We start from the raw sequence: 16165 nt of genomic DNA, 5'->3' as shown, positions 1-16165 counted from the left end.
TAAGAATGCGGCTGTTCTTGGTGTAAGCCAGTTTTATGGCTTTTTTTCCTAAGCTAAACAGGACGAAGGGATCTAGAACAGTTCTGTTTAACTTGTTTCCGCCTCTTTGACTGGAGGTGATTTTGGGAGAGAAGTGCAGCAGTGAAGAAATGCGAAAGGAAAATGTTGGTGTGGAGTTAAATGAGGATGGCTAAGCAACGGGGTGCTTTGCTCTCATTTAACTTAACTTGTTGCAGTTCCCAGGCTATCAGACCTCTACCTTGAGATGTGATGAGCGATGAGCTCAAAAGGCCTCTGCCAGATGTCTGTTTCCTTTTAAAAGGCATCTAGCGATTTTCTTTTAATAGTAAAATTTTGCAGTGGATGAATTCTGAATTTCCTGATTCTTAGAAAATTCTTCATTCGCAAGCAGCAGCAAAACGACTCCACTCGTTTCTGTAGGGTGTTAAGTGCTGCTTGAGAACCTACTGGCCATCTTTTGTAAGGGACCAACTGCATCTTTAGAGTATTGACTTTTGAGGCCTTGTGCAGTTGGGCAAAGTATCGAGAGAACAAAGCCTCCTGATTATTCAGGGGTACCTTCCCATGAGGATATAGTTATTGCAGGAGTCGAGCACTGGCAGAGCTGTGCCAGCCAACTTCCCTATGTAAACACAGTCTGGACTGCTGGTTTTGTCCTCTTAATCCCTTGAGAGGGCTGCAGGATCCAAACCCAGATTACGAGGGTAAAGCAAGAAAGGATTGGATCCCATCCACATAAAAATAAGGCCGGCAGCTCTTCTCTTTGCTGAAACTTAAGCATTTCTTCGTCACCCTGATAAGGGTTTTTGTTTTGGTTTTGTTTTTCCCCATTGAACTGTGGGGAGGGAGAGGAAAAATGGGTGCCTCTGTGAACCGCAGCTGGAGTCTGACCTTCGTAACCTCCTGTTTCTTTGGTGCTTGCTTTGCTTTAGGCCCTGTATCTCATTGCTACTAACGGGACTCCGGAACTGCAGAATCCAGAAAAGCTTTCACCCATATTCCGAGACTTCTTAAATCGCTGTCTTGAAATGGACGTGGAAAAAAGAGGTTCTGCAAAAGAGCTGCTCCAGGTAAGTGCTGGGGAACAGGACGGAATTCAGCATTCTAGAGTGAGAATAGGCACGCGGAGAAATGTCATTTGGGGTCTTAAATACTGCGTCATCTGAAGTCACAAGCACAGCAGAGATGATTTACCATGAAGAAACGAACAAAAAAACCCAAAACGAACCAACCAAAAAACCCCAAATCCATACCGAAGCGTTTACAGAGTACTTTCCTTTTTGTGCTGTACTTGCTACTGGCAGCAGCTGTGCAGCGTGTTCTGTAACCAACCTCAAATAATTGCCGTGCCCCGAGCCTGCCAACTGCTGAGCCCCTTAATTCCCGTGGCTTCTGCACGCAGCTCACCCTAACATCTGGCTGTGGTGTTGCGGTCTGGCCATGCTTGTTCCCATTTGGATAACAGGAGGGCTTCCAGCTATCGAATGCTCTGGTTGTCTCCCTTCTGGGGGAGAGTTCCCAAAGCTTTTTGGAAGGGGCACGTCTTGCACTAACTGCAGCAGTTTGGCGTGAACACATTTTGCCAGATACAGCTCTTCCTGCAGAGGTGATGGAACCAAGCTTGTGAGAAATCCTCAGTTATTTCACTGAAAACCTGGTGTCTTTGTCTGGACTCCTGGTGAAAGTGAAGGACGAAGCTGCCAGGCTTTTTACCAACACAGATGAGGAGTGTTCATGTGTTTCCTTTTGTCAAACCTCCCACGGGGGTGGAAAATGTGCTTCAGCTCTTTGTAAAATAAATCTGTGATGATGGGGCCCTCAGACCTCACCTGTGAGACAGTTGTCTCTTTTTTGGTGTTCCTTTCTTTCCTTTAGTTTGTTTACTGGGTTCAGCTTTGGGAGTGCTGCTGCCGTTCTGAGACTCTAAAGAAGCATTAATCAGCGGCAGAAAGAATGGCAGTAGATGAAAGCTGACTTTTTCTCCTGGACTTGCCAACTCCAGAGTATCAGAGAGCAGCAGTGCTGTGTCCCTTGGGGCAGGAGAACATTGGGACTGCAGCATTTCTGCCTGCCTTTACCTTTTGGCCTCGGATTTTTCCACCTCTGAAGTGTGTTCAGATTGGGTGGTTGATCCCTTCTGGTGCTCAGAAGTCCTGGGGGACTTAATTATTTTGGGTTTTCAGAACAGCTTGTGGGCTTCAGGCCTTCACTCGTCTGATTAGCTGTCTTGTGTCAGTCTCTGTCCTCAACCTAGACTTCCTCTGCGAGGCTGGAGTATTGCAAGCTTTCCACTTAACCCTGAACACAGGGAAAACTCCTTCCTCTGTTCCAGATGTTGTGTTTTAAACCTTGCCCCCGAAACAAACTCCACATGTCCTGCAAGAAGCACTTTGTGACACCACCTACTGCTTGTTGCATGCTGGATAATCCATATTGTTTAACAGAACAGAGCACCTGGTATAGGAGATGGCCTGACTGGTCCTGTTGTGAATTCCCTGCTGTGCTCCTCAGTCCCAGCTGTTCTGAAAATTTCTAATAGCTTTAGAAGGCCAAGGCAATGTTTTCAGCAGATCTGTGGTGACAGGAAAGAAAGAATGGAGAGATGATTGCTTCAGGAAGCCCTGTGCAATGTTTTGGAACTGCACAGGTTGCTTTTACTTACACCTCCCTTCCACAAAGAATTTCCCTGCAGATTTTGCATGAATTTATTTCCTGGGAGAACTTGCTTGGTCTTGGGAGTGTATAAACTTTGGAGAAATTAGGATGTGTTGGGTGCAAAGCTCTTTATCAGTTCAGGTGAGGCCCAAAAGTCACGGTGAACTTTCTTGCTCATCGTGTCTTTTTTGTTTCACCTGCTTGGAGGTTGTTGGAGTTCATACAGGTCTAGGTCCTGATATTTTGTGTAAACACCAGGCTTTTGGGACGTGTTCTGAGAAATGTAACCTTTTTTTTTCCTTTTTCCTCTTCCTAGCACCAGTTCCTGAAAATTGCAAAGCCTCTTTCTAGTCTCACTCCTCTGATTATTGCTGCTAAAGAAGCAGCAAAGAACAGCCATTAAAGCGGGGGAGCCAGCACAGCCGTCGTGTCAAGCCTTTTAGATGTTCCCTACAGAAACCGAATTACCTGTCCCTGTCCCCTCCTGCTCCTCCTTCACAGGGGTGTTCTTAGAACTTTGATCTGCCTTGAAGGGTAGCAGATGTATCGTTTGCTGAATGTGGGAGGGCACGCAACAGGTACGCTGCTGATCTTGCGTAGTGAACTGTCTTTCCATCCTCCTTGATGGGCACGGTAGGGGAAGGGTATATTTTATGGCTGGGAAGATCTTCTGAGAACATCTGAACCTGACCTACCCGTAGCAAAGCCAGTTTGTTCTTGTATTTCTTACTGTGTTTATTTTTAAAGATAATGTGGAGCCTTTAGACCATGTTTATCTTAATAAATTAAATCTTCTGCTGGCTGGACTCTTCCTGCTTCTGCCAAGCTGCTCTTCCAGCACTGAGGCTGCTCTCTGCTTCGGATGACTTGAGGAGGGAAGGAAGCAGGCAGCAGCAATCGGAACAGCTAAAACAACTGGAAGGGGAACGAGGGCAGGACCATGCAGCCCTCCGGCAGCACCGCTGGATGCTTCCAGGGAGCAAAGAGAAAGCCTGTGTGTGCTTCTTGCAGCTGTTGGACAACTCGTGATCTTTTTGCCAAATTGTGTGAATCAAGGTCCTTCCCCGCACACTTTAGTTTCAACTCAAGTAATCAAACAGCTTTCAAAGAGTTCTGATATTCTAGAAGAATCACAGGAAAAATCAACTGGGATTTCTTTTAGGGTTATTTTATTAGTGCTGTCAGGCTTCGTGGAGACCTGCCCTGTGAGAGAAAGCAAACAGAACAATTGCTCTTATGAAGATAAGGTCTGCCTGCAAGATGATGTTGAAAACTCTTGCTTCTTAGACCAAGGCCAACAGAAAACAACCTGATCACGGACAGTGTTTTCTTGGAAGCATAGGGGCATTCATTTTTTTGTTGTTTTGAAATGAGCGAGTGAACTGATATCTTTATGCTACTGACTCCTTTGGTTGCTAATGATGCGTAAAACAACAGCAACCCTGGAACTACTAGAGAGATTGGGTGTAAACACTGGCGTCGTGTTGAACTGTATCCTGATTTTTAATAAAAGGACTGCCGCATTTCTTAACTCGGGACTGAGGGAGGGTTGGAGAATTCACTGTCACCAGACGATTCTGTCGGATGGGAGGGGTTTTCATGTTATCGTCACTGGGTGCTTACAAGTGATGCATTAAGTGATACAAGCTTCTGTGGTCCTGTGGGATAGCGAGTGGCTCTGAAGAGGAGTAACTGCACACAGAGGGAACGGATAAAAGATCTTGCTTTCTCTGTACGTATCGCTTTGGTCATTTCCAGGGTGAGTTTAATCCAGTTCTCCTCTCCCCAAAGCACTTGTGTTGCACAGAAACTCATTCCTGCTTCTTGCTGAGACCTGCTGCTGGATCAGTCCTTTCCTCCCTGCCCTGGGCTTGTGATTGAAACATATACATATATTTGTCTTTTTTGGTGTCTTCTCCCATCCTTCAGGCTACAGGGTGGCCACTGTCTGACGTGAGGCTGTAACGTCTGAAGTCCATTGCCAAATCTTCTGCCTTCCTCCCCTTGTGTACATTCTTCATCTTCATGTAATATGGAGAGTTTCCCCTCGCAAGATGAATTCCTTGGGCAGAGCAGCAAAGCTGCCAGCCCTGGGGGGAACCTGATCTCTTGATGAGCTCCTCTGCTCGGGGCTGGGGTGGAGATCGGGAAAGGGAAGGCCACTACCCTCGGATAATTCTCTTTGGTGAGGAGTTTGGTTTTATTTTCTGTGCAAGTCTCAAATGCCATGCGTGGGGTAGATGGGAAGGAATGATGGGCTAGATCTCACTAGGTCTAAAATCTAATGTGGCTCTGGTCTTACTGACCCATCAATTGCCTTTTTTTGACAGCATAGGATTAAACCTGATCCATGAATGTACTGAGTGTTGCTGACTTCCCTTCGCCTTCCCTTCGCGCTCCATCCTTGGCACCGCTTTGAGATGGGAGTGGTAATGCAGATGTGCCCTACCTGCGAGCAAATCCGTCAGCTTATTTTTCTGCAGGAGGAAAAATGGTAAAAAGGGTGACTTGTGTTTAAGTTACTCTCCTGGATTCTCTGTTGCCTATTGGAAAGCAATCTGCAGGAGTGACTATTTCTCCATATCCTTAAGCTCATGATGTGCTTCTGTCTCATTGACTTCAACTGTGAATTGGTCCTTACTGGTTTGGTAAGGACTGAGAGCTGTGCACTGGGAAGCTGTAAGACAGCGGCTGTAGCCCTGTCACCTTCTCCTGTTTTTATTTTACCATCCTGCGATGCGAAAGAAGTTGACTTGCTACTGTGTGCCTAGCCCCAGTTCCAAGTTAACAGACGCATCGTGTTTTCATGGTCTCAGAAATCTTAAATAAAAAGATAAATAAAAGAATGTAGTTAGTTTAGGAGAATGAGATGCATTTTTTTGTCCAGAGATAGATCCTTTTCTCTACTCTTAGGTTCATCTGGGCATCGCTCAGCTCCAGCACTGGTGGCAGCTGCTGCATAGCCTTTTACAGCACTTTCTGGTCACTACAGAGAGCTGTTAGCACAAGTGTCTGACATAATAATTCCTTTTTTTTTCTGAGAACATCTTTTCTGCTGGGATTTGAACACAACTTCCAACTAAAGAACTGATTTGGTAGCATTTTAAAATATATTTTAATATACCTACATATTTAATATACCTATTTAATAATATACCTACATTTTAATATACCTATTTAATATATCTACAGTGACTGTAGACATGTCATCGGTTTTATTTTATTTTTTACCTGCCTATGATGCGAAAGAGTTTGACTTGCTACTTTGTACCTAGCCCCAATTCCAAGTTAACAGACACATCATGTTTTCACGTTCTCAGAAATCTTAAAAACATAAATAAAATTTAGTTAGCTTAGGAGAATGAGGTATATATTTTTTTCTGAGAGATGGATCCTTTTCTCTACTCTTAGGTTCATCTGGGCATCGCCCAGCTTCAGCACTGGTGGCAGCTTTTGGATAGCCTCTTCCAGCACTTTCTGGTCACTACAGAGAGCTGTTAGCACAAGTGTCTGACTTAAAAATTTTCCTCTGTGGCCAAGAAGAATGGTACGTATCTGAACGCCTTTCTTAATTACGAGCTTACAGATTCCCCAGCATCTTTCGTATGGGAGCTGTCAAAGGTGAAGGCTGAATCTGTTTGTCTCCCTAGCATAAAATACGGAGACTTTTCAATGGCTTATTTTGACAGTAATAGAGAACATGTGGATGTATTTTGGGGTTGTAAACACACTGGATTGAGCGTAAAGATAATGTCCTAGGGCGGATCTCATGGTTTGCTGCTAATGACAGCCCTCAGAATCAAGGCTGGGGTCTTGGAGAAGCAGGGAGCTGCCGCTGGTGGTGGCAGAACAGCGATGCCGGCGGGGGCTGGATGGAAACTTGCAGCCGAAATGGATGCCCCCAGGAAAGGGGTGGGAGGGCAACAGAGGATGGTGTTGCTCTGAGGAAGAAGATGGGTGCTGGGGTAGGTGGAAGCAAAAGGTAAAAGCTCAGTTTCCCACCTGCTGAGGGAATTTGGAGGGTGCTGGAGCAGCCTGCGCTGGATTGAGGCATCCTGTTTGGGAGCAGAAAGGAGCGGGGGGCTCCTGTGCAATGAAGGGGTGCTCAGAGTGAGGTCTGAGGCTTATGTCTTTGAGGAACAACCCATGCTAAGTGAGCTGGAGCTAATCTGACCTGCTGCCAGGTGTCTGTGTGTCTTGTCCTGCTGGGAAATTGCAAGGGCCTTTTCTGTTTTAAAATCAGCTGGAAAACGTGTTTCTCTTTCTTTGTACTGCCTTGGTGTAACTCTCCGGTAGTGCCCGGTTTGTTGGGGTCAGCTCAGCCATTTAGAAAGCAAAACTGAAACCTTAAATAAAACCTGAATGAATGACCTGCTTCTCCTCCCCTTTGTTTCAATGAGGCTTGCAGAAATGAATGGGGGGGTGCTTGAAGGAGTTGTGTTTCTCTGATCTGTTTTAATTAGATCTTACTTGATAGAGCAAAGTGACTTTACGCTGAAAGCTGATGCAGAAAGTGTGATTTCTACTGCTTATTTTAACCTGTTTGGAAGTCATTAATGCTCTGAGAAAGACCAGTCTGGAAGCAGGATGTAGAGCCCTCTTTTTGGGCCTCTTCCAGAGAGAGAGGGGCTTGTGGATTCGGTCCGCAGACCCCTTCAGGTTACGTACCCGAGAACATTGGCCAAAGCTGTCAGGTACCTACCCTGAAGCGATCTGAGGAGAGGATCCCAAACTAAATCTGTATGTGGAGGTAGCCACAAAGCTCTGGCCAACAAGATCCGCCAGCTGTGTGGCATCCAGGGCAGCATTCGTAGCACAGACGGTTTGTATGTGGTCTTGGACGCTGGCTACATGTGTCTTTATGGTGTCTGGGAGACCACCTGCCTGCGACCATAGAGACGCGGTCCTCCCGGCCTGCTAGAGCGGCCCCCCGCGGTCCGCCAGAATCCCAGCGTCCCTTGCGCGCTCCCGCCCGGCCTCAGCGGCTTCCGGCGGCGGCAGAGCAGGGGCGGCGGGAGCAGCGAGGCGGCGGTAGCCGCGGCGTAGCGCGGGCAGGGCCAGAAGGTGCAGACGGTGATGGTGCAGCCCATCGTAGCCTTCCTGCGGCCGGGGGGCGACGGGGGAGCGGGTGGGGGGCGGCCCGGGCCTCAGGGGTCTCGGCCCGGGCCTTGAGGCCTTGTTCCGGGCCTGGAGCTCTTGTCCCCGTGCTGAGCCCTTCACGCAGCGCCGCAGAACCTCATCTTCTGCTACCTGCAGAGCGTGAGTAGCGCAGGGAGAGGACGGGGAGGGGATGGGGATGGGGATTTGGGGGAGGGGTGGGGGGAGCGGGGAGGGTCCGGGGATCCCCCTCGCTGAGTTTTCGGCTCTCACCGGTTGCTCGGGGCAGGTTTGTGGGGAATGGAGAGCTGTGCGGCGTGCTGGTGGGTACAAGGAGCTGCTGCGCAGCGCGGCGTTGCCCCCTCGTGTTAACGGGAGTGGGATCGTGCAGCCGGGCGTGCAGGAGTGTTCCCTTGTGACTGGAAACGTGTTCTTCAGCAAACGTGTAGTATTCACCCGGTCCTATAACACTCTAAAATGTCAGACTGTTAATTGAAAGTGCCCCTGAGAGTTGCTCCTTGGAGTGTTTGGGAGCTCTAGCGGCTATGGTTAGCGGGTATTTCTGAACACATGAGAGAGAACAGAACTACTCGCGGTGTTTGTGTGCCTATTTACTCTCCTCCTTCATTCTGCAGAGGTCGAGGATCCAGGTGTGGCTTTCCGAGCAAGTGAACATGTGGATAGAAGGCTGCATCATCGTGAGTATCAGCACGACCCCGCGTTACGTCGTTAGTTTGTTTTCCCTCATTCACAATCCTATTTTTTCTTGTCAAGAGAAGCTAGCACAAGGGAAAAAAAAAATCGCTAACAATTAGTCTTCATTGTCCAGCCTGGGTCAGCAAAGCTGACGATGGTTTGTGTTGTTGCTGAACTAATTGCCACTGTTGCTGATTTCTAGGGCTTTGACGAGTACATGAATTTGGTGCTGGACGACGCAGAGGAGATTCACTCCAAGACAAAATCAAGGAAACAGCTGGGTGTGTCGTGTGTCTGTGCAACCCGAGCGACGCGCGGTCTGAAACCTGCCTGGGTGAGCCTTCTAGGTAGCAGCACTGAGAGGTACCAACCGTGATGGGCAAAACCCTGCTCAACCACAGGAAATACTTTCTGAAAACGCGAGATTATTCTCAGGTTCTGGGCTCTCTCTAATCCCCTCTTTCCCTTCTCTGTGCTGCAGGCCGGCTCATGTTAAAAGGGGACAACATCACTCTTCTACAGAGCGTTTCTAACTAGAATTTGCCATCCTTAGAACAAAGGTGGCTGCCGTGCTGCGGAGTGACTGAGTGCCAGGGGAACGCGGCCCGCTGGTAGATAGGAAGTTATTTGTAACTGGGGTTGCATGCTGAGGTCAAAAGTCCTTCCTTTGTGGACTTCCTTTTCTTTTTGCTGTGGATCTGATAAGTTTCGCTAACGGTATGTGCTTTCTCGAACATTACATCTGCATTATGCGGCCAGGGTGGACTCGTTCAGGGCACGGAAGCCCCACACGGTCCTTGAGCTAGCAGGGTGCTAAGGAGGGTGTTGGAGATTTTGCATACAATTGCAGCCCTTTGTTGCTGCAGTGACAGGTTCCTCAGATTCTTTCTAAACGGGGTTTAACTTGTTGAGAATCTTTTTGGGAGTGTTTATTGTGGATCAATCAGTAAAAGTATCTTAGTGGGCCCGTGAGGGATTTGGGGCTGTGGTGCAGTAACCCAGCGTTTACAAGTGTTACTGCTACGCATGCCTGTCCAATAACGTCTCCAGATCAGAGAGTGAGAGCGGGCAACTGGTTTGGATTAAATCTGTCACTTCTTGCTGCTTTGGACAGAGCCTGTAGATTAAACCCTTGTGCTGTTCAATAAGCTGGGGTATCAGATGTGTCGGTTGGGTTTTTATCACTTGATTTATTTTTTTTATCCATCTGGAGATCTGTCTGTTCTATTTAAGTTTCCCCAGGAGAGCTGAGTTGCTTGGTGCATCGACCAAAGATCAGTTCCCTGGCTGACTTGGGACAACCAGTCCCCTCGTTTTTCTGAGCACAAAAAAAAAAAAAAATTGACTGTAACTGTAACTCAGAAACTAAGATTACCTGAATGGAGAGAAATGAATTTTGATGCACAGGCTGTGCTAGAAATCTGTTAATCAACATTCAGTTTTTCAAAACTTCAATTTGTGTATCACCATCATGAAAATTAGTAAATTCAAGGTGGGAGATCCTTTCCTGAAAGGGAAGGACAGAAATACGAGTCTTGCTGTGGGGCCTACCCAGCGCAGTTCTGCCATTCCGAGAAGTAATACGTCAGGAGTGTCACAGCAGACGTTCCCAGGAAGAAACCTTTGAGGGGCAGCATGACACACTTTATTGGCTAAAGCAGCTTCAGCTGTACAGCCTGCTGCCGGGATGGGGAATTCTAAGTTGTGTTCAAGTTGCTGAGTTCCTTTCAGCATGTAGTAAAGATGTAACGTGCCGATGTGGTTTGGGAACAGGAGGCATTACGTGTCACCAGCAGTGGGCACACAGGGAACAAAATAGTATCTTACGAGGTCCTCCACATCCGCCTTTCATTTTGTCCTTGGTTTGCCAGCTGGAGCTTTCAGGAGGTGAGGAAGGATGCTGTCCCAGTGAGTAGTTCAGGTGTTGCAGGGTATTTGTGATGCAGTGCTTGTAAAATTTACCTGCCCGCATCTCCTGTTACAGGCAGCCCCCCCCGGGCCCTGTGAGACGGGGAGCTGCTGCCCGGGGTTAGGCCCAAGGTGCCCTGTCAGGCCCAGGGCCGCCCTTGCCCTTGCCCTCGCCCTGCCCTTCCCTCCCGCTCCTCAGCCCTTCCTCAGGCCTTTTGGGCCGTCCGTCCCACCGCCCTGCCCCGTCCCTGCCGTCTCCCGAGGGAAGCAAAGAGTCCCTGGGCGGCCTTCAGGGAGGAGGTTCTGCTGAGGAAATTAAAGCTTCCCCCTTAACGGGCGCCTTGCGAGTTATTGAGTTCCAACCTTCTGCCTTCCTTTCGTAGCAGTGCCTCTGAGGGGTGTGCTGTAAGGTAGCCGTCATCTGGCGCGCTGCTCCTCCGTTTCCCAAAGGAGCTGCCCTCAGGATCTGACTAACTCTGGATGCACCCGGTTGTCACCTTAATTTCTCCGTTAGTTTGCTGGAAACAACCTGCTTGGGTGACCGTTGTGTTTGTTTCTTAAACCTTGGGTCGAGGAGGTCTCTGTTTCCTTATGCTGATGTTCACGAGGAAAGTGCAGAAGGGATGCTTACTGTTGCCCGGGTCGGTACTGTTGCCAGGATGGGAATGTTTAGCCTACCGGCCCTCTGGTGCTGTTAGGCTGCACTCGGAGTGTGAGCTCTGGGCCTTATTTGGAAAAGACTGCGTTATTCGAGTGTACAAACCCGAGATATTCTGTGGATAGGTGATTCTCGAACCACGTCAGAACCACTGCTGGAGTCGGACGCGCGTTTGACTGATCAGGCGGAGCAGGTGAACTGAATTTGTTGCTGGATGGCGAGGTGTTCTGGGGGAAGAGCTAGTCTAAGGAAAACTTCCTCTTACTGCCCCTTCCCATCTCAAATGGCCACTGCCTGGGGAAATTGCTTCTTTATGAGATTAACTACAACGTTACAGTGAGGATGAGGAATCATCATTACTCCCATAGTTATTTGCTGCCAGGCCGCAGCGTTGATTTCAGAGATGTTTTTTTTAAAAAAAAAAGGAAAAAAGAAAGGAAGTATGTATTCTTTTACATACTCTCTTTTTCCCGAGAGTAAATGTTGTAGCTTCAGCAGTACCCTTCCTCTGGAAACGATTCCCAGTGCCTGCTCAGACACTGGGGAGGAAAATGACCGAGAGAGCAATGGAGGAGAGCCACCCGATATAAAGAAAGGAAAAAAGGGGTTATGGATGAAGGGAAAGCCACTACATAAAAAATTGGTGCTATCTAAAAATTGGTTAAGGGTTTGGGACCTGCAGGTGCTGCCTACACGTGCGTGTGTTGCAGTCGTGCCTGTTGCCACTGCGCAAAATGGAGAGAGCTTCTTTGTCGAATGCAGCATGAAAGCATGCGCCATTGCCTGGAAGAAAAGCACGGCCTTCCCTCGTGTGGGACTTCTTCCCTATTGATCTGTGGTTTACCTGAAGGTTTACCATAACCTGCATCATATGTTTCAAAACAAAAACAAAACCCAACACCAACATTAAAGGGTGGCAAGGCAGATGCTCATCTGGGGACTGCTGGGACTGACAGGCATTGCTCCGCACCGGTCCTGACAGCAGCACCAGCTGCAGCGGCGGTGGTGGAAGCATGGTGCGAGTGTGGGGAGCCACGGCCCCTGCCTGCGTCCTCTTCCTCCTGCTGGTGGCCCTGTGTGCCCGGGGTGCCCAGGCTGCGCCATGGCGACCACCGGGAGCAGGTGGGTGGGCAGGGCCGGGGCCAACACCAAACCCTGGGCGGCATGGTGCTGCGCGGCACGCGTATGGATGGAGGGGACGGGGACGGGATGGCAGCAGGGCCGGGCGGGCACCGCGGGCAGGGGGCAGGCAGGAGGCAGAAGCCCCGCAGGGTGGCACGGTGGGGCCGTGGCTGCTGCGGGGTTGTTTCCTGCCGGGGGGGCCGGGAGCGGCGCTGGGGCCGAGAAGCCCGGGTCTGAGCCCCTGTGGGGCTGAGGCCGCTGGCCCCTCTTGGGAAATTTCCACCTGCATCTTTGTCCCGTGACATTGCCTCAGCCCCCTCAGTCACTGCAGGGTGCTGGGGAAGAGGGAGAGCACAGCATGCCATGGCAACGTCTCTCATCTCTGCTTGATTTTAGATGATGACGGTGTTGGCTCTCGATATCCAGCTTCTCAGCTGGATCATGGTTTGGAGCCTCAGGAGGATCCCCGAGGTACGTTGCGAGTGTGCTTCCTTGAAGGAAGATGGCTAATGGGCTGTAATAGTTTATTCAGGGTCTTCCAAGCGCGTTTGTGCCGTGAGGGGGCTTGCACAAATGAGCCCTGAATATTTCTTCACTTGGAGAGATGCCACCCCTGCCCCTCTCCACAGAGAGGGAAGAACCCAGGCTTTTCTTCCTGTTTGGGCCATGTCATTACCTGAGCCCCAGCCAGTGCCTCCCGGTCACTGAGGAAGAGGCAGGCCCCAAGAGGCAATGGAAGCTCCCCTTACCTGTGTCTGATCCCACTTGTGCCCACAGGCAGTACTGGTCAAGTGCCTCCATGGAATCCTGCTCCTGAGCCTGCCAGTATGGGTCCCACAGGTGGTAAGTTGTCCGTGTTCATTTCCTTGCTGTTTGTTAAGGGTTTGTTGAGCTAGCTCAGCAAGGGTTCAGCTGCTCACTGGCCAGGGGGCTTCTCCATGACAAACATGGATGATCATTTTTCCCGGGGTCTGCACGCTCCCCCTGCAGTGGGGTCTTCCTTTGTGTCCAGCAGAGATCTTCCCGTAAGAAACACCTGAGGGGCCACATCTTTGGCGGCGTGGTCCCTGCGGGGTGTTGCGCACAGCCTGGAGAGAGGATTTGGGAAGAGGCCAAGAGGGAGCCTCCAGCTCAGCAGGCCCCTTTGCGGCTTTGGAAATCCTGGCTCGTGTCTGGGTCCCACATCCTTGCCTGAGCCCCCTCCAGTCGCTGCAGGTCACTAAGGAAGAGGTAGATCACACCATGCACGGGGAATGTTTCTCTTCTGTGCTTGATTGCAGCAGTTCTCGTAGGCTCTGGCTACTCGACACCTCAGCCTGATGTGGACCACGAGCCTCAGGTTAATCTGCCAGGTAAGTCAGCGGAAGGCAGGAGCATCTAGGTGCTGCAGAGCCAGCAGGCACCTTGCGCTTGAGTTGAGACCTGGGGTGGGCACGGGGAGGGCCCTTCTCCGGGCAGCTCCACGCACGCTTAGTTTGTACCAGCACGGTGCCACTGCAGGCACCCAGCAACTGTTTGCAAGATGCTCTGGAGTGGCAGGGAGAGACGAGTGCCGTGGAGCAGTCCCCTCTTTGAACCGCATTCTCTGTCACTCTGGTCAGGAGTATGTTGGCGTAGTTCACAGGAGGGACTCCACTTGTGTTTACAGATGGGACCGAAGGCGAAGGTGATCCAGGCTCCCAGATGGGTTCCAGGACTGAAGCTCTGGGAGATGGCCTGGGTAAGTTGTGGCTTTTGACTTCCTTTGAGAGCTGCCAGCTCAAAGCCCAAACGTCAGCCAGGCATCTCTGCAGGTGGGAGGGTATAGACCGGCACGTGTGTGTGCCCTGTCAAGGCACGAGCCCTGGTATGCTCTCCTACTGAGCTATTGATGTAGATGGCGCTGGGACAGAAACTTCTCACGGGGCTTTGGTTGCAGAAGTGTCCCCAGGGAGGGCTTTGCCAGACCCTCGGCTGCTTCCTGCGCTGGAGCCCAGCTGGTATCCCAGGGGTGGGAAGTCATTTCACTGACTTCACAAACGAAGCCCTGGTCCTCCAAATTGCACTGGTGCCAAAGTTAACTTCCTACTTTCTGTTCAGGTCCTCTAACAGCGAAGGACAATGCTGAAATAAGAAAATCTTCCCCAACATCCCCTGACATCGTAGAGGAGATCATAAAGGAGTTAGAGGAGGCAGCACCTGGTGGGTATATTTCACTCTGTCCGCCATAAGACTTGGGAAGCTGAGGTTCTAAATCCATGTGTGGACACACCGTAACCTGCACAGCAGGAAGGGATGGATCAGAGCGGAGACACTCAATTTCACACCTGGCAGGCAGTGGTGAGCCTCAGAGAAGGCCGAGAGCCTCTGCTGCCGCTTGTGGGTCACGCCGTGTCCCAGGGGCAGCTGCTAGCCCAGCACTACCATAAGTGGTCCGAGCTGTTCCGTGCAAACATTGGTATCCAGCCAGCAGCATGGTGTGTGCTTGCAGCTGTGCCCAGAATATGGTTCAAGGAGGAGCAGTTCCTTGTAGTCACACTGTCCTGCTTTCTTTCTAAAGAGCTGGTTAGAGAGACTGTGCCGAAGGAGGTGCTTTGGCGAGGAAGCGGTCGCAAGCTGCCACTCCCTGGCAAAATTACAGGGGCAACACAGGCAACTGCCCCACCAGGTAAAGGCTGTTTCTTGGTCATCCGCTGTCACCAACCAGAACCAGCATGCGTGTGCAGGTTCTTGCCCTGGTACCCGCTCTTGCAGCTCATGTCAGCAGCCAAACCCAAGAGTGTCAGTAGGCAGCAAGTGTTGCAGAGGAAGGCAGGAGTGGCTCCCTGAGGATGGCTGTCTTCCCCGGGCTGTGACAGCATGTGAGAGCAGTGCAGCGGAGAGACGCTCACAAAGCTCTGTGGCTGTGGCTAGAGAGGGGTCACCTCCCAGCGCACCCAGTTGCCAGGGATTTTGGAACCTTGCTCTTGGGGGAACGAGGCCGTCAGAAGCCCACTGAGCAGACGATGGGAAACGGGACCCCTCCTGTGAGCTGAGGCCCAGAGTGATGCCCTGACCCAGTGCAGATGGGGCACTGCCTCACTGGCACTCCTGGGCTCCCGAATTTTGTTCAGTTTTGTCCCTAAGGCTCCGAGTGTGCCTCGAGCAGCGAAGGTGGGCAAGCGCCTAAGACCTTTTAGAACTCCAAAGAGCTGGGGGAGCAAACCTGAGACACTGGGCCCTCAGCATTATGGCAGGGGAAACAAAGGATGGAGGGAAAACAAAGCTGAGAGGCAAAAGGGAGGCTCCAGAGTGCCTTGAGTTGCAGTGCCTTTGGCAGATTCCCCAGCTTCTGCTGAACCTCAGGAAGCATTGCGGCCTGAGGATTTTCACTTGCTCAAAGATGCTAACCAAATGAAACAGAACACTTCCTGGCAATGTCAGACCTCCGGTGAGATTACCAGTAGTGCGCAGGACACAGCAATGTCCACAATTGTTCTTGCAGGCGTGGATGGGGAGAACAATGCAAACACTGTGAAGCGCCAATATTTCCTAAGTTCCTGCATAGCAGGCACTGTGGCATTCTCGGCTCCCCTCCTGTTTTTGATAGTTGTGTGCTGCGTGCGTGCTTATCCGGCGTTGGAGGCAGAAAAATCAGTGAGTTGTTGTTCCCCCGCTCCCTCTCCTCCTCTCCCCCTCCCAAATTCGTTACCGTATCTTTGTCAACGTTATTATGTGGCTGCTGCCAGCCAGGAAGCAGTTGTCGTTAGCGTATTGTGAAGTGAGCAGTTAGTTTTTGACCAGACTCTTCTGAAATTTCTGCTGTCCAGTGCTTTAGGTGGCCTCTAATTCCTGGGCATTCTGTTCTGGAGCCCATTTTTCTGTTGCTGGTCTTAGCGAAGCTTGGCCCTTCCGCAGCAAGAGCAGAGCCAGGGACAGCCGTAGGCAAAGCAAGGTGTCCTGGTTCCAGTTAGGACAGAGTTAAGTAGCTCATAGTAGCTGGTAGGGTGCTATGTTTTGGATTAGGATGAGAAGAGCGCTGATAACATG

At 50.5% G+C, this 16165-nt stretch overlaps 1 protein-coding gene across 13 annotated transcripts in view; it reads left to right on the top strand.

Annotated features, from left to right (window-relative positions):
- LOC136787943 (uncharacterized) overlaps positions 1–16165 on the top strand; it is a 43184-nt gene that overhangs the window by 16367 nt on the left and 10652 nt on the right. The window contains exons 1-9 of one of the 13 annotated variants that reach the window (XR_010826990.1): positions 3077–4408; positions 5007–5170; positions 6088–6223; positions 8409–8471; positions 8672–8803; positions 12554–12628; positions 12935–13000; positions 13438–13509; positions 13806–13877. Coding sequence is in view for 5 of the 13 variants with exons in the window: in XM_066985381.1 (XP_066841482.1) it covers positions 6221–6223; positions 8409–8471; positions 8672–8803; positions 12554–12628; positions 12935–13000; positions 13438–13449 (351 nt within the window). In the remaining 8 variants the exon portion in view is untranslated. Of the gene's footprint in view, positions 1–953; positions 1092–2992; positions 4862–5006; positions 5171–6087; positions 7936–8408; positions 8472–8671; positions 10008–12553; positions 12629–12934; positions 13765–13805; positions 13878–16165 lie in introns of those variants that run through there. The other 12 variants (XR_010826995.1, XM_066985381.1, XM_066985377.1 and 9 more) reach the window with 12 other exon arrangements.

Source organism: Anser cygnoides, chromosome 31 (assembly GCF_040182565.1).
Source record: "Anser cygnoides isolate HZ-2024a breed goose chromosome 31, Taihu_goose_T2T_genome, whole genome shotgun sequence".
In the NCBI taxonomy this organism is placed as follows: domain Eukaryota; kingdom Metazoa; phylum Chordata; class Aves; order Anseriformes; family Anatidae; genus Anser; species Anser cygnoides.
This window is presented reverse-complemented; position numbering and strand designations above follow the sequence as displayed.